This window comes from Thalassophryne amazonica, chromosome 3 (genome assembly GCF_902500255.1).
Source record: "Thalassophryne amazonica chromosome 3, fThaAma1.1, whole genome shotgun sequence".
NCBI classification, from domain to species: Eukaryota; Metazoa; Chordata; class Actinopteri; order Batrachoidiformes; family Batrachoididae; genus Thalassophryne; species Thalassophryne amazonica.
In genome coordinates, this window is record NC_047105.1 from 87,059,205 (window position 1) to 87,081,523 (window position 22,319).

General features: G+C 36.9%; 1 protein-coding gene across 3 annotated transcripts in view; it reads left to right on the forward strand.

Annotated features, from left to right (window-relative positions):
- Positions 1-16,532, forward strand: part of LOC117507217 (phosphatidate phosphatase LPIN2-like) — a 56,902-nt gene extending 40,370 nt beyond the window's left edge. For 2 of the 3 annotated variants that reach the window (XM_034167038.1, XM_034167035.1), the window contains exons 13-20: positions 249-307; positions 2,534-2,684; positions 2,804-2,952; positions 3,056-3,142; positions 6,990-7,142; positions 7,584-7,698; positions 10,874-10,977; positions 14,183-16,532. In XM_034167038.1, the coding sequence (XP_034022929.1) occupies positions 249-307; positions 2,534-2,684; positions 2,804-2,952; positions 3,056-3,142; positions 6,990-7,142; positions 7,584-7,698; positions 10,874-10,977; positions 14,183-14,333 (969 nt within the window). In that variant the 3' untranslated portion in view covers positions 14,334-16,532. The remainder of the gene's footprint in view (positions 1-248; positions 308-2,533; positions 2,685-2,803; positions 2,953-3,055; positions 3,143-6,989; positions 7,143-7,583; positions 7,699-10,873; positions 10,978-14,182) is intronic. The other variant, XM_034167037.1, reaches the window with a different exon arrangement.
- The last annotated feature ends 5,787 nt before the right edge of the window (positions 16,533-22,319 follow it).

A 22,319-nucleotide genomic window follows, 5' to 3' on the forward strand; every position in this document is an offset into this window, starting at 1 on the left:
AGCAAGACAAAAAATGTGTGGCAGTCAAGCTACTCACAATGTTGAGAAGGCTGTCAGGGGAGCATTTTTATTTGCTAGACTTGGTGTGATTTTCTTTGTGTATGACAAAAGAGAAATAAGGGTTTGTGTGATTGAAGAAGATGAGAGATTAAGACAGAAAAAGGTGTTTGATTGTATGTCATGTTATCAAGCAGAAGTGACTGCAGCTATGATTGTTGCTTTTTAGTTGATAGTGTGTAATATTTCAGCAGAAGCACTCATCACAGGAAAAGGAGAAGTCACTAGAACATGCAGCTTCCACACTAAAGTAAGTATGCGCTCACACATAAAACGACTAGAGAACAGATACAGTACATCCACCGAGGCGGAAGAGTCTTCTGTTTACATCTCTTTTGAGATCCTTTTATTTCTTTCATGGTGAGATGTAGGGATATCACAGATCACAAATGCCACAGCTTGGATTAGATATGGATTTTAAGTGAAGGATTATCTTTTGGATCAGCCAAAAAACAAAAAATAAATACTTGCTTTACATTTTAAAAATAACTTAAGCAATGAAAACAAGTAACTTTTGGGTCCTGAATGAAAAATGAAAACAAGATGTCCAGTGTTTTACATAAAACGTTAAAATAAAATTCTTAAATGTTGTATTAAGTTAGTATCAGTGAATGAAAAATAGCCAAAAAATTTCATGGTTAGGAATGCCTTGGAATCCCCCAGGAAGTGTTGAGAATTTGGCTGAGGGTAGGGAAGTGTGGGATGAACTGTTTGGTCTACTCTCAACATGATCCGGACCTGGATAAGCCATAGAAAATTGAGGGGAGAAGAAATGGAGCAATGCTGATCTTAGTTTATAACTTCAAATTTGTTTCCAAAAAGATGACAATGTCTATATTGTCTTGTGAGAAGGGAAGAATAATTTTATTCATAACCCTTTCAGGATAAATACATTAATCCTACCCACTAATCCAAATTAATTCAGATCAATGGTCCTGCCTTGCAGACACGTGGAAAAAGTCTGGTATACATCGTGTCCAGTTTATGCGCAAGCTCAGTAGCAAATATTCACAATTTTGATTACATGATCAAATGAATTGGGATCAGAGATCAAAGACAAGTCCAGGATCAAATGATTCAGATTCAGAGATCAAACCTGAACAAACAAATGGACAATCCACTCATTAATCAAGATCTGAACCAAAATTTCATCTGCTCTTTCCTGACATGAGGCCATCCTCTCCAATATATTTTATTGAAGTCTATTCATGTCCTTGTGAGATATCCTGATGACAACAAACTGTCCTGATGTCCCAAACCAATTGAAGTGATCAAAATTTTTTGATTGATCATATTGGAAAATTTTATGACTATAATCCTGCAGTAAGTGGAGTTGATTGTCATAAAAATCATAAAAAATTTATTTTAATAATGAATAAATGAAACATTAAGATGCAGTTTGAATTGGAGGGTGTTTTTCCTCCCTTCTCAATGCATGGCAGAGCTATTAAATTGTCAACATGCATCGGATTGACTTCAGTGTACTTGCATTGTACTTCATGGTATCAGCACATACTCACCATTAAATGACTCAGATCAGGTGCAAAAAATACCTGATCGGGACATCCCTAGAATATGCTCATGAACTACATTTTGCATCTGATTTGGAAGTGATGATTCCTGCAGATTTCTTGCTACTTATTTACAGTATGTGACATGTAGTTGAAGAGTAGTTTCTTTTTTAGACAGATTTGTTGTGTGGCTGATGCAGAGTTACTGAATAATTATAAAAGTTATATTTAAAAAGTTATAAAATAATTGTTCATATTTTTTAATTTCATTATAAGTTCATTTAGCAATAAAAATGTACATTTTCTCATATTTTGTTTTTAAAAAGTCATCATCTAGAGCTGCTAGAGAACATAAATGATGAAAAGGACAAAAGTATTGAAAACAATGACAATTTCAGCATTAATTAAATGTAAGTGAATATTTCAGAACAGAAAGTGAATGAAAATATTAGACTTCATAATTGGCCATTGCCACTAAATTATCAGCTGACAACTTGGTTTTGGCCATTCTTATTCCTGCTGTGAAAAATAGTAATGAATTTGTCAGATGTCATTTGTGTTAATCTTGGAGTATTGCAGGCGCCGGTATAGTTCACTAGTGTTTTGTATTTTTTTCATATGTTGTTGAAAGCAAAAACTGATGCAGTTGATGAAGCTCACATCAAAGTATTTTATTTTGCACCATTATAGGGTGACAAAACCTTTTCCTTGATTACTTTAACATTATTGCATAATGTCTTATCATTCTCATGACAGGTGTTTGTTAACATAATGGTAATAATGATAAACCATCGAGAGCCAAGCCAAAATCTGTTTATTTTGATGCAATAGAGAGCCGCTCACCATTTAATCAAGTCAAGTCAGATCTGAGAGTTTGTGCTGGTCCCATGTGTTGCCACATCCACCACATTACAGATCTGCCATGGGCTTTTGTTTTTGTTTTTTTTTTTGTTTTTCTTTTTCAGAAACACTTTGGATGACATCAACAGTGATGAGGTAGCAGAACATGGCCAACAATCCATTGCTGAATCCAACCTATCAGCAGAAGCCTTTAATGCTGCTCAGTGTATCAGTCAGATGTACCGCAAATCACTTCGTCTGACCTCAGAGCAGATCGTAAGAGACGTAGATATCCAAACTAAAGAAAGTGTTTAAGCTGTTGTTTTTTTAAATGGATATTCAATTTCTCTGTTGTTTTGTCCACTTGTGCATGCCCATTTCTGCTCTGCAACCAGGAGCATCTAAACCTGCGGGAAGGAGCCAACAAAGTGGTGTTCAGTGTGACCACACAGTACCAAGGCACCTGTCGTTGTGAGGCTGCCATTTACCTGTGGAACTGGGATGACCGCATAATCATATCAGACATAGATGGCACAATCACTAAGTAACATGCAGTTTTATTTCTCCAATATAGAGCTGCCTTTTGAAACCACAGATCAAATGTAAAGTCTACTGTAACAGCCTTTCTGTCACTTTGTTTCCTGCAGGTCTGATGCACTTGGTCATATCCTACCTCAGTTTGGCAAAGACTGGACACACCAAGGCATTGCCAAACTCTACCACAGAATACACCAGTATGTCAAAGTACTTTTTGCAAGTTATTGGAACTAGTGCAGTGCCCGTAGGAAGTTATTTTACTTTTTTGATGATTAACTGCACGTTATTATCATTACCTATCTAATTTGGTAGGAGTTGGCGATAGAGTATGGTAACATTCCTTAGTGTGTTTTGTAAAGATAACCATAAACTAATTCCATGCTTTCTTAAATTCAAATGAAACACAATATTGGTTACTGAATTAAGTGTTGAAGATTGAAGAAAATTAGTGCAAGGATACAGACATTATTTGTGTGTGTGTGTTGGGGGTGGGTCCAAAAAAACCTTTTTCAAAATATCAAAATAAAATTTTTGAAAATAAATCCCAAAATACTTCATAAAAGATTGAGTTGATAATAAGCACTTTTTATGTCATTCTGGTCTGTTTTGCTTGATATATTATACAGGGTGAACACAAAAACACTTTTGTTTCAAATATTTATAATATCAAAAGTCACATCAGTAATTTTACAATTGTTGTATCTACAGTTACAGAAACTCATCAAGCTTTTTTCTCTTTAGCAGCTTCTTTTTCTTCAAAATTGTAAAATTATTCAGCTTATGTACTTGAAACATAATGAAAACATTATACAAATAGTGGGAAATTTGTTTGCGTTAGCAAAAAATGGATTTTAGCTAACGTCTCCTCGGTGTTGTCGAGTTAAACTCAGTCGCAAGGAACACTGAGAGCATGCATTTCACAGTAAAAGTATTTGCTGGGATGCGGCATTAAATATTGTATTGTGAAATGGTGCAAGCAACATGAACTATCTCATGTTGTTTAACTTTGCTACCAGTAACATCAATGAGCCACGCCATCTTGGAAGTACAAATGTTACAATGTTAATCAAACTAAAGGTTTCAAAATAAAGGTTTTGAAACTTAATTCCCAAACTTTTCATAATAAAGGATGCACATCATCATGCTATGCACAAGCCATATCCGAAAGCTGAGGCAGATCTGACAAATAGTGTAATAATGTGAGCCACATACTCGCACTCACACAGATGCTTTTTGCTTTATAGATAAATGAGTGATATAATAAGGAAAGGGGTTACTTTTAAATGGCTAAAACATTATATTGTAGAAAACATTTTGCTTGTTTGTGTTCTACCTTCTTTTTTTAACTGAAACTTCATTTTATATTGGCAAATACTAAAGCTGTACAGCTTTTCAAATTTCACAAAACTGACAAAATTTTAGTTTCTGCTGAAATCTCAGCATTATAATGTTGGTGTATTTTGAAACGTGTTGCAAAACTACTGCTCATTTTAGTAAAGTTAACATATTTACCTGGGAGGAATTCTATAATGAATATTTTATTTTCCTTTTAACACTGTCTGCAGGAGGACGTGCGTGTGCGCATGCATGGATGTACACAGGACATACATGCTAACATTTGACAGATACCTTGCAAATTACTTCAGATGTGTTCTGTGGTTTAAAAAAAAAAGAGCATTTTTTAGATTTAGAAGTGTTTATTTCTCCCTAACTTTTACAAAATATTTAAGAAATATATTAGATTTATACAGAAATAAGTTGCTTCGGAGTGTTTTCCGCCATGTTGGATTATTTTGTTCAAGTAATCAGTCAGAGGATGAAGCCCTCATGTGATCTATGACGTTTCTATGATTGCTGTCCTAGACAGTATGGGTTGATACTGTAAGTAGTTCAAGGCTGTCTGTTCTTCTGAAATTTTCCCCTTATGGGGAACTATTTATAAATTTTTTTCAAGACAATGCAATCATATTTGATCATACTGGCAATGTCATATTATGAATCCCCTGTTTAAAGGTGAATAAATGAAATTATAATGTGTCAGTTCTTTTCAATAACTTAAATCTTTAAAAAAAAACTCAAAGGCATTATACTTTTAACAAAGAACAACAAAGCCTTTTTTAACCTCATGTATTGTTTGTCCAAAGGTGGTTGCGGTTTTAGACATGACTAAGAGCACTGTGCTCCGCCAACATTAGTTACCAATTTCACCAATTTTTACATTGGAAAAAATTTTCAAGGTCAAAGTCCTGTTAGCAGCGCCTTTTTATAAGCTAAAATATAATGCAAAATATGGATCAAAATAGCTTTTCAGTGTCAATACGGATCAGATGCGGATCAAATTTAGTCTATTCATTGAGAGTGCCTGTTTGCACCTCATTGTCACAAATGAGAGTGATTGAGGCACTTTTGATTGAGATATAATGTAAAATGTACACCAAATAGGCTTTTCAATATTAAATTCAAATGTCCACAAAATCCACAATCCAGAGTAGAGCCGGATCAAACGCTGTCAGGCAATATTAAGTGCCATTCTGCACCTCACTTTCAATTATGAGAGTGATTGTGGCATGTTTGATTCAGATATAATGTAAAATATTAAATGGGGTTTTCATTGTTAAATTTAAATGAACACAAAATCTGTAGTCCAGATCAGATCCAGATCATACTTTGGTCCTATTGTGCCTTCCATCTTTGACACAGATTAATGCAAATTTAATTATTTGTGAGACAGTGATAGCATAATATATGGTTCTGTGTGGTCTTGGCATTTGATCAGTTCTGTAAAAAATGTAACCACTTTTTCCTTGACTAAAACAGAACTATTCCACTATGATCATTCTGTCTTGGCTCCAAACTGTTTGAGATAAAGAGTTACAATGTTGAGTTTCATTTTTCAAGGGTACTCAGTCAAAAGTCATATGACTGATAGAAAGGTCATATATATATATGTATATATAATGTATATGTGTGTATATGTATTTATATGTATATATGTGTGTACACACCCAACACTCACTCTTCACACTCCTACCATCAGCCAGACGCTACAGGAGTCTGAAGTCCAGGACTACTAGACTGGTGAACAGCTTCTTCCCACAGGCTGTTTGGCTTCTCAATAGCTCTCTTACACACTGACCACTCTACCACTTCAGTGGCTGTTATTTCACTGTCATTCTTCTCCTTTATTACTATCAGGCTCTAAGTATTTATTATAATAGCTCTATTTATGCACCTTACAACTCCTGCACAGCAGGAAATGCTGCTAAACTACACAATGTTGCACAAAATTGCCAACATCCGCACATCCTCTAAACCTACATCCTTTAAATAGTGTATATCATACATTCTTCAGCCTAATAATGTGTATTTTATAATGTGTTTTTAATCATCTGTTGTGAACTTTCTACATACAGATTTTCTACGCAGAATGAACAGAGTAAGAATTTCATTGTGCGTTATAACGGCCTCTTTTTACTGCGCACATGACAAAAAACTCTGAACTCTTATATGACTTCATATTCATGTTTAATAGTAACTACAGGTGTACTGTTTCCCAATTGCCCACAATAGCCATCCTGAATATGTTGTACATACAAGTATTAGGCCAAAATCTGACCTTGGCCTGTCGCCTTTACTTGAGTTTTGGCTGATTGTCAAACATTCCACCAAGGTGTTCACACATCGACAGACACACAGGACCAAAAACAACCACTGTGCATGTCTAATGAGTCCAGGATTGATTAAAAATAATGTAGAATCCAAACTAAAAATCTGATCCATGTTGAAGTCCACCTGGAGGTTTTTTGCATGTTTTTAGTTGGATAGATGTGCATGAAGTCCGCTGTAAACTAGATTCATATTTTTGCAGAACACCAGAAATAACAGTAGTGGACAAGTGTTGTAAATGAGTATTTAGCTGTAAACACTAAATATGTGGTACTTGTGCATAATTGTATGTTGCAGCTCCTTTGTTACTGTTGCCGTCCATGCCAAATAATTAAATGAAGTGAAATGATTAATACATAGTTACTTCTGTTCTTGCAGGAATGGCTATAAATTTCTTTATTGTTCTGCACGGGCAATTGGTATGGCAGGCATCACTAAGAATTACCTGCAGTGGGTCAATGACAGAGGCACCGTCCTCCCTAAAGGTCCTGTACTGCTGGCTCCCAGCAGCCTGTTTTCAGCATTGCACAGGTAACAAGTACACACACCTCAAAAACTACTATGCAGCTCAAGTCCAACTCTGACACTACACTGCTTATCGTCACATCTGTGTTAAGAAAAATCACTGTGATTGTGTTTGTTGGATAAGTATCTGGTTAATTAACTTGGATTTTAAATAGCTTGTTGTGATCTTATTGTTACTGCATGTGTAGATTTGTGTATACATATATAGTGCCTGAGTCTACTTTGGTTATAACCACAAACCATACATGTCCCCAAAGCATTTTTCTGAAAAAAAAAAAAAAAAAAAAAAAAACTTGTTGAAATGTGAAAGTCAGTACACAAAATTATCATGTATACCTCAACTACTCATTCTCAAAGACGTAATTAAATATGAAGATTTAGTGACTTAATTGTATCAGTATGTAAGTGCATGCAAGGAGGCAAAATCTTGTGTCTCTTTATATACAGAGAGGTTATCGAGAAGAAGCCAGAGGTGTTTAAAGTGGCTTGCCTCAATGACATCAAAGACCTGTTTAATGCTCAGAGACAACCTTTCTACGCAGCCTTTGGCAACAGGACTAATGTAAGCAACACCACCTATGTTCTCTTTTTTTACTTGTCATGTTAAAGAGGCAGTAGGTTGTCATTGACAGTCACTTAGTCCCTGTGAATCAGTTATTATTATTATTTAGTTATTAAAAGATTGTTAGCAGTCGATCCCTCTGAGTGTGTACACACCTTTGATGACTACTTCAAATTGCGTAGTGTAATTACGCACACCTTATTGCATTTTCTGATTACTTGTAATGTGTATTGCTAGTGATATTTTTCAACTTTTGTAAGAACTGTTTACCCACTAGTTGTATTCTTATTGTTATCTACTGTTGTTGAATCAGTGTCTGCCTTTCTTGTCCAGTAAACTTGGGCCAGGGTGCTACAGTTGACCAGCAGTAGTACCATATTTTTCTGGACTATATATATATATATCACACTGGAATATTAGTTGTATCTGTCCAAAAATGTGTCATGAAGAGGAAAATATATACAGCCTATCCAGGAAGTATTCACAGTGGTTCATTTTTTCCACATTTTTTTATGTTACAGCCTTATTCCAGAATAGATGAAATTCATTTTTCCCCTCAAAATTATACACACAATACCCCATAATGACAAGATGGAAACATTTTTTTTTTCAAATTTTTTAATAATAAAATCAAACAAAGTAATCACGTGTACATAAGTATTCACAGCCTTTGCCTTGAAGCCCAAAATTGAGCTGAGGTGCCCCCTGTTTCCACCGATCATCCTTGAGATGTTTGCACAGCTTAATTGGAGTCCACCTGGAGTAAATTCAGTTGATTGGACATGATTTGGAAAGGCACACACCTGTCTACATATAAGGTCCCACAGTTGACAGTGCATGTCAGAGCACAAACCAAGCATGGAGTCGAAGGAATTGTCTGTCGATCTTTGAGACAGGATTGTGTGGAGGCACAAATCTGGGGAAGGGTACAGAAACATTTCTGCTGCTTTGAAGGTCCTAGTGAACACAGTGGCCTCCATCATGCATAAATGTAAGATGTTCAGATCCACCAGGACTCTTCCTAGAGCTGGCCGCCCATCTAAACTGAGCGATCTGAGGAGAAGGGCCTGAGTCAGGGAGGTGACCAAGAACCTGATGGTCACTTTGTCAGAGCTCCAGCATTCCTCTGTGGAGAGAGGAGAACCTTCCAAAAGGACAACCATCTCTGCAGCAATCCACTAATCGGGCGTGTATGAAAATGTTCCTTCCTTTGTAAAAGGCACATGGCAGCCTGCCTGAAGTTTGTCAAAAGGTACCTGAAGTACTCTCAGACCATGAGAAACACAATTCTCTTTGTCTGATAAGACAAAGATTGAACTCTTTGGTGTGAATGCCAGGCGTCATGTTTGGAGGAAACCAGGCATGAGTCATCACCTAGCCATTTCCATCCCTACAGTGAAGCATGGTGGTGGCAGCATCATACTGTGTGGATGTTTTTCAGCGGCAGGAACTGGCAGACTAGTCAGGGTTGAGGGAAAGATGAATGCAGCAATGTACAGAGACATCCTGGATGAAAACCTGCTCCAGAGCGATCTCTTGACCTCAGACTGGGGCAACAGTTCATCTTTCAGCAGGAAAATGACCCTAATCACACAGCCGACATATCAAAGGAGTGGCTTCAGGACAACTCTGTGAAAGTCCTTGAGTGGCCCAGCCAGAGCCCAGACCTGAATCTGATTGAACATTTCTGGAGAGATCTGAAAATGGCTGTGCACTGCCGTTCCCCATCCAACCTGATGGAGCTTGAGAGGTGCTGCAAAGAGGAATGGACAAAACTTCCCAAAGATTGCCCAAGATATGATGCCAAGCTTGTGGCATCATATTCAAAAAGACTTGAGGCTGTAATTGCTGCCAAAGGTGCATCAGCAAATTATTGATCAAAGGGTGTGAATACTTATGTACACGTGATTTTTGTATTTTAACTAAATTTGCATGAATTAATTTTTTGTCATGTTGTCATTATGGGGTGTTGTGAGTAGAATTTTGAGGTAATCAGCAAGTGGAATGCTTGGGTTATTACAGTGTAGTTATGCTTGTGCAACTGTTTTATTTATTAACAGTAATCAGGGAATTAAACACTTTGGTTATTACAGTGTACGAGTACTTGTGCTCGTGCAACTGTTTCATTGATTGAGTGTAATAAGAAAGCTAAACACTTTGGTTATTAAATTGTAGTTATGCTTATGGAACAGTTTTGACTAATCAGGAAGTGAAACGCTTTGGTTATTACAGTGTAGTTATGCTTGTGGAACTGGTTTACTTATTGAGAGTTATAAGAAAGTTAAACCCTTTGGTTATTGCACTGTAGTTATACTTGTGGAACTGTTTATTTCTTTACAATAATCGGAGTTAAACTCTTTGGTTATTACAATGTAGTTATGCTTTTGGAAGTTTTATTTCTTGACAGTCAGGGAGTTAACTTTGGTTATTACAGTTTAGTTATACTTGTGGAACTGTTTTTTTATTGACAATAATCAGGGAGTTAAACCTTTTGGTTATTACAGCATAGTTATGTTTGTGGATTTTCATGAAGTGTGTGTTGTCACAAGCCAGTTCTATATTTTGTTGTCAACATTAAACTAAGATGTTTTGACATATTTTGTGAATTTGTGCATCCTTATTGTAATACTTATTTATATTTATTGACTCCTTTTGTTGTGTTGATATCTATGACATCTTCATCGTGAAACTCAGTTGTCACAAAGCCGCTATATATATATATATATATATATATAATCTCAAATAAATAAAAAAAAGCAAGCTTCTGTATGCAAAAATTTCTAACATGATATCCAAGACATATTCAGTGACTTGTAAATGTGTCCATCCCCTAAATTGTCTGAAGAAAACTGTCTGAAAAAGTGATGATTTGCTTGTGTTACACTAAAAGGCGCAATGACTTATTCAGTCCATCATTTTAGCTTTTATATTTTTAATTAATTTGTGTCATATTGTAGAGATTAAGTTTCACTGTGAATTAAAAGTATATCTCGTAAAAAAAACATTTACACAGAAGCCCGAATTGCATGTATTTATTTATTTTAATTTGATGGTATTAAAAAATTAAGATGTGTAATAGTTGAAGGGTTCACATACTTTTCTTGCCATCTGACAATGAATGAATGAATGGTATAATTTGCTGTTATTTGTGTTTGCGGTTCTGTTGGATTTGCAGGATGCTTATGCTTATAAGCAGGTTGGGGTGCCTGATGCAAAGATATTTTCTGTCAACCCAAAAGGAGAGCTCATCCAGGAGATGACTAAGGGGAACAAGTCCACGTAAGTGTGTAGCAGAACGTGGGTAGAATTACAGTTGTATATAAAAGTTTGGGCACCCCTGTTGATTTCCATGATTTTCCTTTATAAATCTTTGATTGTTTTTTTTATCAGAAATTTCAGTTAAATATATCATATAGCAGACAAACAGTGATATTTGAGAAGTGAAATGAAGTTTATAGGATTTACAGAAAGTGTGCAATAATTCTTTAAACAAAATTAGGCAGGTGCATAAATTTGGCACCCCAACAGAAAAAAATACATCAATATTTAGTAGGTCCTCCTTTTGCAGACATAACAGCCTCTAAACACTTCATATAGCTTCCAATGTGAGTCTGGATTCTGCTTGAAGGTATTTTGGACCATTCTTCTTGACAAAACATTTCAGGTTTGTTGGTTTCCGAGCATGGACAGCCCACTTAAAATCACACCACAGATTTTCATTAATATTCAGGTCTGGGGACTGAGATGGCCATTCCAGAACATTGTACTAGGTCCTCTGCATGAATGCCTTAAGCCCCGTTTACACATAGATGGTAAGAGCTCCCGGAAGCGTCCCCGAAGAGTTTTTGGCTCCTCCGGGCCGTCTTAGGGATCAAACGCCGTTGTTAACGCCGATGCTAGGGGGCGTGGCTTAGTTCCGGCTTCACCGGGAATCGTCGAAAAAATTATTCAACATGTCGAATAATTCCGGGAGCGCTCCCGGAGAATTCGTGTGACGACAGAGACAATGCAAACAACAGCGTTTGATACTTTTTAATCGCTGTTTCATCCTGTCCCTTGTATCCCTAATCAACGGCATATAAAATGGAGATAGAGCCCACATCGGCATACACAACAGCGTTTTAACCGGCGACAGAGGCAGACAAAACGGTGGCGCTAGCGGACAGTACGCCATTCTAAACGCCACCTCCCGGTTAAAACGGTGTTCCAAACGGCCGATAGGCGGCGGTCAGTATAGAAACGCTAGCGCGCTGCATGCAGGCCTCACTCGCGGCCAGCTCCAGATATTTTTGCAGAGAAGCTCCAGTATGCCTCCTAAAAGAAAGTTGGCAGCGGCAAGGACTTTAAGAAGAAGGAAACCAAGAGGTCTGGTTCAGAAGCAGAGGGGAGGCCTGTGGTGGAGACGGCGCAACACGTTGAGGAGGGGGAAAGGAAGGAGAAGAAAAGGCTGAGGATGATCTCCCTCCCCCTGCAGTGACAGAGGCATGTATTCCTGCTGTTCCAGCCTGTTATACTCTGGGGGCGGTGCCTATATGCAAATGATCCTGGAGTAACGCAGGATTTGCCTGGATAAAAAACTGGGTATTAACCAGCGGTACACAGGGCATTATCTGCGGCAGCAGAACACCACCGTTCTCACGTGCTTCTTAACCTGCGATTGTAAAGGATAGAACTTGGTATTAACCCCCGTTGCCTGATGTGTGCTGGATGCTACGGCGTCAAAACGCCGCTTTATTCGGCGGATTTAGCGGCGTTTTATCCGCCTGTTTGCGGATAGTACGGCGGTCAAAACGCCGGCGAAATGCTCCACCCCTTTCCACCGTGAAAACAGCCGGAACTACCGCGTACTTCAGTCTACGTACTACCCGCCGACAAAACCGTCTATGTGTAAACGGGGCTTTAGTAGATTTTGAGCAGTGCAGGGGTGCCCAAACTTTTGCATACAGCTGTAACAATACTGTGCATCTCTTAAAGATAAGATAAGATAATACATTATTGTCCGATCAGAGATCCGACATTTATCTTACATATTCAGTAGCTCCGGTACAACACAATGCATAAACAACACAAATAAGACCAGTGATGCCGGTAACGCGTTACTCTAATCTAACCACTTTTTTTAGTAACAAGTAATCTAATGCGTTAATCTTTCCAAATCAGTAATCAGATTAAAATTACTTCTCCAGGTCACTGTGCGTTACTATTATTTTTGCATTGTGGGTCGGTAGCAGCATTAAACTTGGTCCGTGGGCAGGAGGTCGGGGTTCGACTGAACTGGCCACTTTAAGCGAGCTGTGAGCTTTTCATCCGCGGTTTTCTGCAGCAGCTATGACACGGTGACAGCACACCTGCACTGAGCTTTACAAAGACATTTTTATGCTTTTTTTTTTCTCCTTTATTTAGAATTCTGAGCTGAGCCGCTCCATATCTGCTCATGAAAAACAGCTGATCCTCCGCGACGCGTCAACAACTAACACTATTTTCCACTCAAATGCACCTAAACTCTCTTTCTGAGGACCACATGATGTGAAAACGCAATAAAACTTTCTTACCTGTAAATCTGGTCATGTTTTCTGCATAAATAAATGTTATCCATTCTTTGTGCTCAAACGCCAAAGCAGGGGCGAATCCAGATGGAATGGGGGCATGGGGCAGGGATGTGCCCCCCCCCCCCACAACACCCCTAGATTAAAGGTCCAGTTTTGAAGCCTTTTTTTTACTACAACTACTAATACTACTTAATAATAATAATAATAATAATAATAATTTTGACAAGTAAAATGTTTAGAGAGAATTTAAATGTTAGAAAGAATTTAATAGTTACATTTATAAACAATGTAGGTTAGAAATGGCAAGTTTTACTGTGACAGTGCTGTCAACAGTTAAATATGAGGTCAAGAAAGAGGTCTTTAGTTTACTTTTTATAAAACAAGTATTTATTTTCATTGAAGTCAAGAAAGGGTGACTATAAAGTGAGTTTTGGCAAAACAGGTATCATTCTCATGTTGAGGTGGCGGAGGGTTGTTGTCGGCAGTTGGAGAAAGTAACTAAAAAAGTAACTAGTAATCTAACTTAGTTACTTTTACAATTCAGTAATCAGTAAAGTAACTAAGTTGACTTTTTCAAGGAGTAATCAGTAATTGGATTACTTTTTCAAAGTAACTGTGGCAACACTGAATAAGACACAGATATTTCACAAACAAACAATTCATACAACAAAAATTTATTCGCATTGCAGCCTTGATAATGTTATGGATTAAGCTCCTTATTTAGTTTAAGTATCAACTGATGCACAAAAGAATGTTTCAGTCTGACCTTATTAAACCGTGGAACACTATCGGCACCCATATGGAAGAAGGACATATTAAAAAAAAAAAAAAAGCTGCCTGTAAAATACTTATTTATTGACAAAGTGAGGATGACTGATTTGTATTTCTGAGTCAGTTGTACGTATATAATGTTTTTGTGTGTGTGTGTGTTGCAGGTACAGCCACCTCAGTGAGGCGGTGGAGCATTTCTTCCCATTTATCTGTGTTGAGCCCAGCACTTCCTCTGCTTTAGACTGCCCTGACTACAGCTACTTTTCCTACTGGAAAGAGCCCCTGCCTGAATTAGACCTGGATACATTACTGTAGACACACTACTATTCACACAGTAGAACAGTACAGCAGAGGAATCTGCAAATATTTGGATATTTGACAAAGTTATTAAGCTTTCAGTTGCCTATACCTTTATACTGGAAATAAAAGCAAACAAGAACAGACATTCAGAGAATGCAACACCGGTGCATAATGTTTGACACAAATTAATTATTTGTGATTCAGTCATATTGCAGTATATGGCTCTGTGTGTCCAGTTACATTTGATCACATCTATCCAAAGTTGAAACATTTTATCCTTGTCTAACACACAACCTTTCCACCATGGTTAATCCACACGGACTCCAAACAGTCACAACTCTGATGTCAGAGTTCATATGACGAGTATAAGGGTGGCTTATGACTTCATGTTGGTGTAACCATGATTATTCCTTTAACCAGTTCTTCAAAGTAGCCATTCTAAATGAGTTTAATCTTTCAAGGTCACCCAGAGTCAGCAGTCATGTATCACTTTACATTTGAGTTTAATAGGTGTATCTTTAACCAATTACTTGTATTAGTTATTTTACTGTAAATATGCAGCTATGTAACCATTGTGCAGGGATGGTGGCCAGACGGTTAAGTGTGGATGTTTTCAGTGCAGAAGGTTCCCAGTTCAAACCCATCCCTGCCCATTCTCCATGTAATATGGAGTTGTATCAAGGAAGGCATTTGGCGTAAAACGTGTACCAAATCAACATGCAGACCCACCTTGTATCCGTTGTAGTGACACTGAGTGAAAACAAGGGAGCAGCTGAAGGAAACTGCTTCCTACCCAGCTGTGTAACCATTTTTGCTACAGTGTTCTTTGTCATTTGATGTAACTCTGTGCATTCTGTCTTTTTGTTCCAAACTCAGTGGAATGACTATGGGTCACCTGAGGACAAAGTTTTTTGATGTTGATGGAAATTGCTAACATTTTAAGGTTACAGGCCAAGGTCATGCTTTTGGCCCATTGGATAAAGATGACCAGTGGTTACTATGAAACACTAATACTATAAAGTCATGTATCACCTTTCGACTGGTCACGTGTTGTTTTAATCTTGGGTGGCCTTGAAAGGTCAGAGTTGAGGTTGCAACCTTTTAACTCAAGCAGTTTGGAGCCAATATAGATTACATGTGGTGGAAATGTTGTGCATTAGTTTTTGGCATAACTCACACAAAAATCATAAAACATTAGTTTTCATGGTGTGGGTGTTGTACTCCCTGAATGTCTGTTTTTGTGTTCTATGTTGCCTTCAGCTGCAATATGCAAATGGATAAATTAACATGTGTGATATGTGGAAGGAATTTGCCTGTTTTGTGTCTATTTATGCTGGATGAACTCAAAACAGTGAGACAAATTAAATTATGACATGCGCTGACTGTGTGACTAATCGTTTAAATCTGAAATACTTGATTTATTAGAACAGATGTCAATGTTTGCACATGCTGTTGTGTTTTGTCTGTGACAATCCTGAAAAGAACCATAACTGGACTTTCATCCTTTTTTCATTACTATTGTGTGTGTCTGTTTTTAGCATTCCTGGTTATAAAATTAAAAACTGTCTTTGCATGATGACAGAAGTAACTGATTTAAGATCACATTGTGGACCAGCACTGTGTTATGAGAATATAGAAATAGTTTATCTGAATTCCTGGTTTCTACTGTAAAGGTTTTTTTTACCCATTTTATGAGAAAAGGTTAAAATAATACTAGCTTTAAAGTGATGTCAGGGACTGACTGGAAAAATATCATTAATCCAAAAATTGTGCTTCTGAGTTGCGAATAGGACTCAGATGTAATGCTGTGGAGTTTGGGGGTTTTATAGTGTGTGTATGAGAATATGTTATGTGTGAGAATGTTATGAATGTTATTAAAATGTTCTGTATTGTTGGTCTCTTGCCTGGATAAGTGCATCTAGTTTTGTCAGTCATAATATGGACAGGAGATACTTGCTGTGATAATAAATATTGAAAGCCTGCAGATCATCACATGCTGAGTGCTGGTGTTGAGGCAACACAAGTTTGTTTCTCCCTCAAATGCCAGCAAGTGCCCTTTGGTTACAACATGCACATTTCAGGTGTGTTTGTAACATAATTACACTGTATTCAGACACACAGTATCATGTAACATGCTGTGTGCAGAATATAAACTGAAGCTGAAAATGTTGCTGTAAGTTTTTTCAAACCAAATATAAATGACTCAATTTAAAATGAGGTGTCTTTTGTTTTCTTGACACTATGCATTACATGATCTGTGACAGAGCTGCATTGGGATTTGGCCAACACCATCGAAGTCCTACATGGGAAAAAGCTCACACAGACCACCTGGTGTGACCAAGTGGTCTCCCAGCCAAGTTCTAATTAGGACCTACTCTGCCTTACTTCTGTAATCTGACAAAATTATGTGTGCACAAAGCAATATGGCTGCAGGTTTTGTATGTCTGACACTATTTCATGGGAATTCAATCTTTGCAATATACAGTTGTGCTCAAAATAATAGCAGTGCATTTAAAAAGTGAGTAAAGCTTAAATCCTTACAATAGCTTTTATTTCAATACATGCAAATGCATTGAAAACACTGCACATTCTAGTCCAAATCAAAATAAGAAAAATTTGTCACATTTGTTACTACTTTACAGAAAGTGAAGAAAAGGAATATTTGGTTGTTCAAAAAAATAGCAATGTCTGTATTTTTGTTTGTGACCCTTATTACACTTTTAGAGGTGGGCCTTATTTAAGGATGGAGGCAGTAAATGTAGTACATTTCTCTGAAAATCTGGGTAAAATGGTTCACATGGTTTCCAATGCATTTGCATGTATGGAAATAAAAGCTGTTATAAGGATTTTGAGCTTTACTCGCTTTTTAAGCACTGCCATTATTTTGAACACAACTGTATGATTCTGTCATTTTGACATTTGATAAGCTCAAGGATTGTGCTTTACAGCGGTTCCTGTACCCCATATCGGAAAGTAAATGTATGCTAGGAACAGAAAATGGGGGGTCAGCTTTAAGCAAAAAAGGTTTGGAATTGTTGCCCTATAGCAATGGGCCTATGACCTTGACTATTTAGCAGATTTCCTCAAATTCAATTAATTGTTGTCATTGGCTGACATTTTGCAAATCCCAAATGGGACCTGGTCTATATTGGAATGGTGCTACACAAAAGTCCCATCAGTGCACAAAACCATGATCCACAAGTGGAAGTACTGTTCAAGTTTCTAAATATTTTAGATATTTTACAAAACTTATGCCCTAACCAAGACATATGTTCTGATCTTAACCCTAACAAGTTTCTAAATATTTTATATAGTTTACAAAATTTATGCTCTAACTAAGACACTTATTCTGATCTTAACCCTAAACCATTTAAGATAAAATATGTGTTGCCCTGCAGCTAAGACAAGTTTCGAGCCCCCCCACACCAGAAGTGCTTATATAAACACTTGTCACATGCAGCAGTAATATAATAATAATCCAAATTTGACCTATTCAGCAAACACCAGGGATCAATTTACTCCAAGTCTGGACCAAATTGAAGCAAGAGTTTTGAGTTATTCTGTTCACAGGGAAGGACATAGGACTGAAAACAATGCCTGGATTCTCTTGTATTCCGAAATATAAAGTAAGTAAATAAAATGATAATAATATAGTCACAACAATAATTATATAAATAATGCAATACTATAAAAAAATTTTTGGGGGTGAGTAAGACCCTTCGGTTGCTCCCTTGGTTTCTTTCGGGGTGCCCCAGCAGGTCCAAGGTGGAGCTGCATGTTGATTTGGCATAAGTTTTACGTTGGGTACCCTTCCTGATGCAACTCCACATTACATGGAGAAATGTGACAGGGGTGGGGTTTGAACCACTATTGTGTATATATTACTGGATCGCTCATTGGCCAATATTTTTGAAGCAAACCGGCCGCCATATTACCACTCTGATGTTCCGCCCCTGAACGCTCTTTTCTATTGCTCTTTAATGAGGCGCACGCAACTTTATTCTTTGTAATTTTGTTTAAAAAAATACCTTCATGTGCAGCTATAAACTGCCCAAATTGCCAGATCAAAGGCTGTGGATGAACATTTCACCTGTGAGTGTGATTGAAATGGGAAGTAATGAACAATAATTTGAAGAGTTCTCTCCCTTATTCCAGTACATAGGCAAAAATAATAATAATAATAGTATAATAAGTGGCTTATTAACTCAACATGTGTTGTTTTGTGATGGACGAACTATTTTAAGACGCACAGACCTACTTAGGTCCACTTGTGCATAGTTTTGGAGCTTAGGCGTTGTTGCTACGAGCTTTATTACTTACATTAGGCTGAAGCTCATAGAGCTGTGTGTAATAAATGTTGTCATTGCAGGGAAAACTAACTGTCCTGTAGCTAGTGAAGTGGTGTTTTATTCTTTTAGTGCAACTATTTAAAATAATCCACTATTTCTGTGTTATCCGTTATGATTTTTGTTATCCATCCACTTTTGTTCTTGATATGGTACCAATACACACACACACACACACACACACACACACATATATATATATATATATATATATATATATATATATATAAGCTTGCTGATTATTTCACAACAGTATAAACTTTGATTAAAGAATGATCATTATTTGTCCCAGTGAGATATGAGTTAGTGAGAAGGGAAGAAAGTGTCACAGTAATAAAAGAAAGAAAGAAAATTATACGAAGAACAAAAATAAGTAAATGAGAGAATCTGCTCAGTTATTACTTGAAATTGTTGACGTTCTAATGTGTCTAAGTGCGGTCTGCACAAATTGGGAGTGGCAAGATGGCCGCCAGTTTGCTTCAGCGGATTGTACGGAGTGTGCGGGCCAAAGAGCTATCCTGTAATATATAGAGATGAGTGGTTTGAACCTGGAAACTTCCGCACTGAAACCAAGCGCACAAACCACTTGGTGTAGTAGCGCATAGACATTATAAAGGGGAGACGCCGCATTGGTTGCTGAGGCGCAAAAATGCGGCCGCCATCTTGGATCGGTCATCGTAATGATTCCATCACAAGGCACAGTGAAGGTTTGATTTTATAATTTTGTTCATTTTTATTTTATTTTTCTTTCTTTCTATGAAGTTGCTTTTTTCTTTGTTATTTTCTCTGTTCTATAAAGTGTCTTTTTAGCACTGTGTAAAGCGCTATATGCATATTACAGGGTTGGGTAGGATTACTTTGAAATGTAATCCAAAAGTAATCAGATTACAAGTAATCCAAATCTATGTACATACATACATGTAATCCACATGTATTCTTTCAAAATAATACTACCCAACCTTGTGCATATAATGCATTATTGTTAGTAGTAATAAGGTGCTGAGAGCTGCAGAGAGCTCTGTATACAGTCCTCTTTTAGGGTTTTTAGCTGGAAAACTTTCACGAGCGAGTTTGTACATGTGTCAGTATGGTTTGAGGAGGGGATGTCATGTTCTTGTGTTAATATGACAATTTACATTACATTTTATTCTCTCTGTATAGCCTTGGAACTCTCTTTCTCTCTGACCTGATATGAAGTATATTGATACGCTATGTTTATATATATATATATATATATATATATATATATATATATATATATATATATATATATATATATATATATATATATATATATATATATATATATATATATATATGTGTGTGTGTGTGTGTGTGTGTGTGTGTGTGTGTGTGTGTGTGTAAAGTTTGGATATTTTTAACAAATCATTTCAAACTGGAATTGTTCTTAACAGTATGAAAGTGGCAAAAGTGATACCTTTTTTCAAATCTGGTAACAAGCATCTTTTCACTAACTACAGGCCTGTGTCTCTATTGTCACAATTTTCAAAGATACTGGAAAAACTTTACAACAGCAGACTGGATAAATTTATAGATCAACACAACTTGCTTGATGAAAGTCAATATGGTTTTAGAGCGAAAAGGTCCATTACACTGGCATTGCTCGCTTCCATAGAAGAGATCAATAAACATGGACCAAAGGGTAATAGTAGCAGGTTTATTTGTTGACCTAAGAAAGGCTTTTGATGCAATTGATCACAATATATTATTTCAAAAGTTGGAACTGTATGGGATCAGAGGGGTTGGATTAAAACCTACTTACAAAACCGGAAGCAGTTTGTTAAACTCTGGGAATACTGTTCTTCATGTCTGGACATCATATGTGGGCTTCCACAGGTTTCTGTGTTGGGCCCAAATTATTTATTTTATACATTAATGATTTATGTGAAGTTTCAGATCTGGTTAAAGCTGTTCTCTTTGCAGATGACACAAACCTGTTTTGCTCAGCGTAAAATCTGCAACAATTATTATCTGATTTAGGAACTGAAATGACAAAGTTAAAGAGATGGTTTGATATTAACAAATTATCATTAAATTTGTCTAAAACTAAATTAATGTTATTTGGAAATTATAAAAAAAAGACATACAAATTCAGTTAAATATACAAGGGGTAACATAAAATGTGTCAAAGAGAATAAGTTTTTAGGTGTCATTATTGATGAAAAATTAATTGGAAAGCTCATATTCAGCATATTCAAATGAAGGTATTAGAGTATTGCAGTATTAAATAAAGCAAAGCATGTTCTTGATTGCAGAGCACTACATACTTTGTATTGTTCATTGGTTGCACCCTACCTGACTTACTGTGCTGAAGTTTGGGGGAACGATTACAAAACTACATTGCAACCATTATTCATATATATATATATATATATATATATATATATATATATATATATATATATATATATATATATATACAAGGTTGGGTAGGATTACTTTGAAAGAATACATGTGGATTACATGCATGTATGTACATACAGTCACTTGCCCAGTTCTGGATCATTGCCGGTTCCGGATCACTGCTGTAGTATTTGCACCGCCATTTCTCGTAATCAGCGCAAATAAGCTAATACTTGGTACCAATGGAAAGACTGATGTTTTGTCTACAAAAGACCACAAGCTCGACCGGATCCAGCCATCCTTGTGATCAGCAGAGGAATCAAAACATTAAGTAGCAAAGGTGAGTTTGCCATTCAGTGTTTTTGGTTCTAGAGTGGGAAAATACTTACTTACTTGGGTAGAAAATGTCAGTGTGTTATGTCTTGCTGTTTAATTGCTGCACGCATTTATCTCTGACATGAAAATTTGCTGGTTGTGGATCACTGAAGCAGCAGCCTTGTGTCAGTACCTGTGAGCCATGTGTACTTTGGGGGTCATCTCAGCATCACGAATGGGCATGAATGTGGGGGTTTTTACTTTTTAATTCGGGAGAAATCTCACCTCCACACATTTAAAATCCTCCTTTGCTCTCCATCTCTAACAATATAAGGTGCGAAATGATAGCAAGTTGGGGCATCTTGTGCTATCCTGACCCACTTCACTGTTAAAAGTCGAGGTGGGTGGATCGATCCTAATATCGATAATATCGATACCAACGCTGGTATTGATATTGAACGATCCTCATGTAAAAAGATCGATACTCAAGCTTTTTTCCTCTCCCGCACACACTGACTGCTGCACATGCAGATTCATCAAAGTCTACTCTCTGTCTGTAAGAGCAGTGCTGCGCTGTGTCACACAACACGGAGCAGCACACCCTTGTATTGTGGTTTGTCAGTCCTCTACCTCAGGAGATTTTGTTTTAAGTTGTGTTGAGTGATTTTTTTTAAACAAAAATGTTGATTGCGATAATAAAGTATTTTGTTGTCATGTGCAATGTTTGGCGAAATTCTATCCTAGGTCTTTTGGATCCTTTGGATCTATGAAGCTTAAATATGAAAAAGTATCGCTATCGATGTCGGTGATATTGGGCCCGTATTTACTTGGTTTCGGATCAATACCAAAATTCCTGGTATCGCCCACCTCTAGTTAAAAGCTTAGGGGTAGATGTCAAAATACAAGAATGTTTATTACCACAGATTTTATTTTATCTTCATTTATTAAGGAATGCCACTCAAATGGAGTAAACACT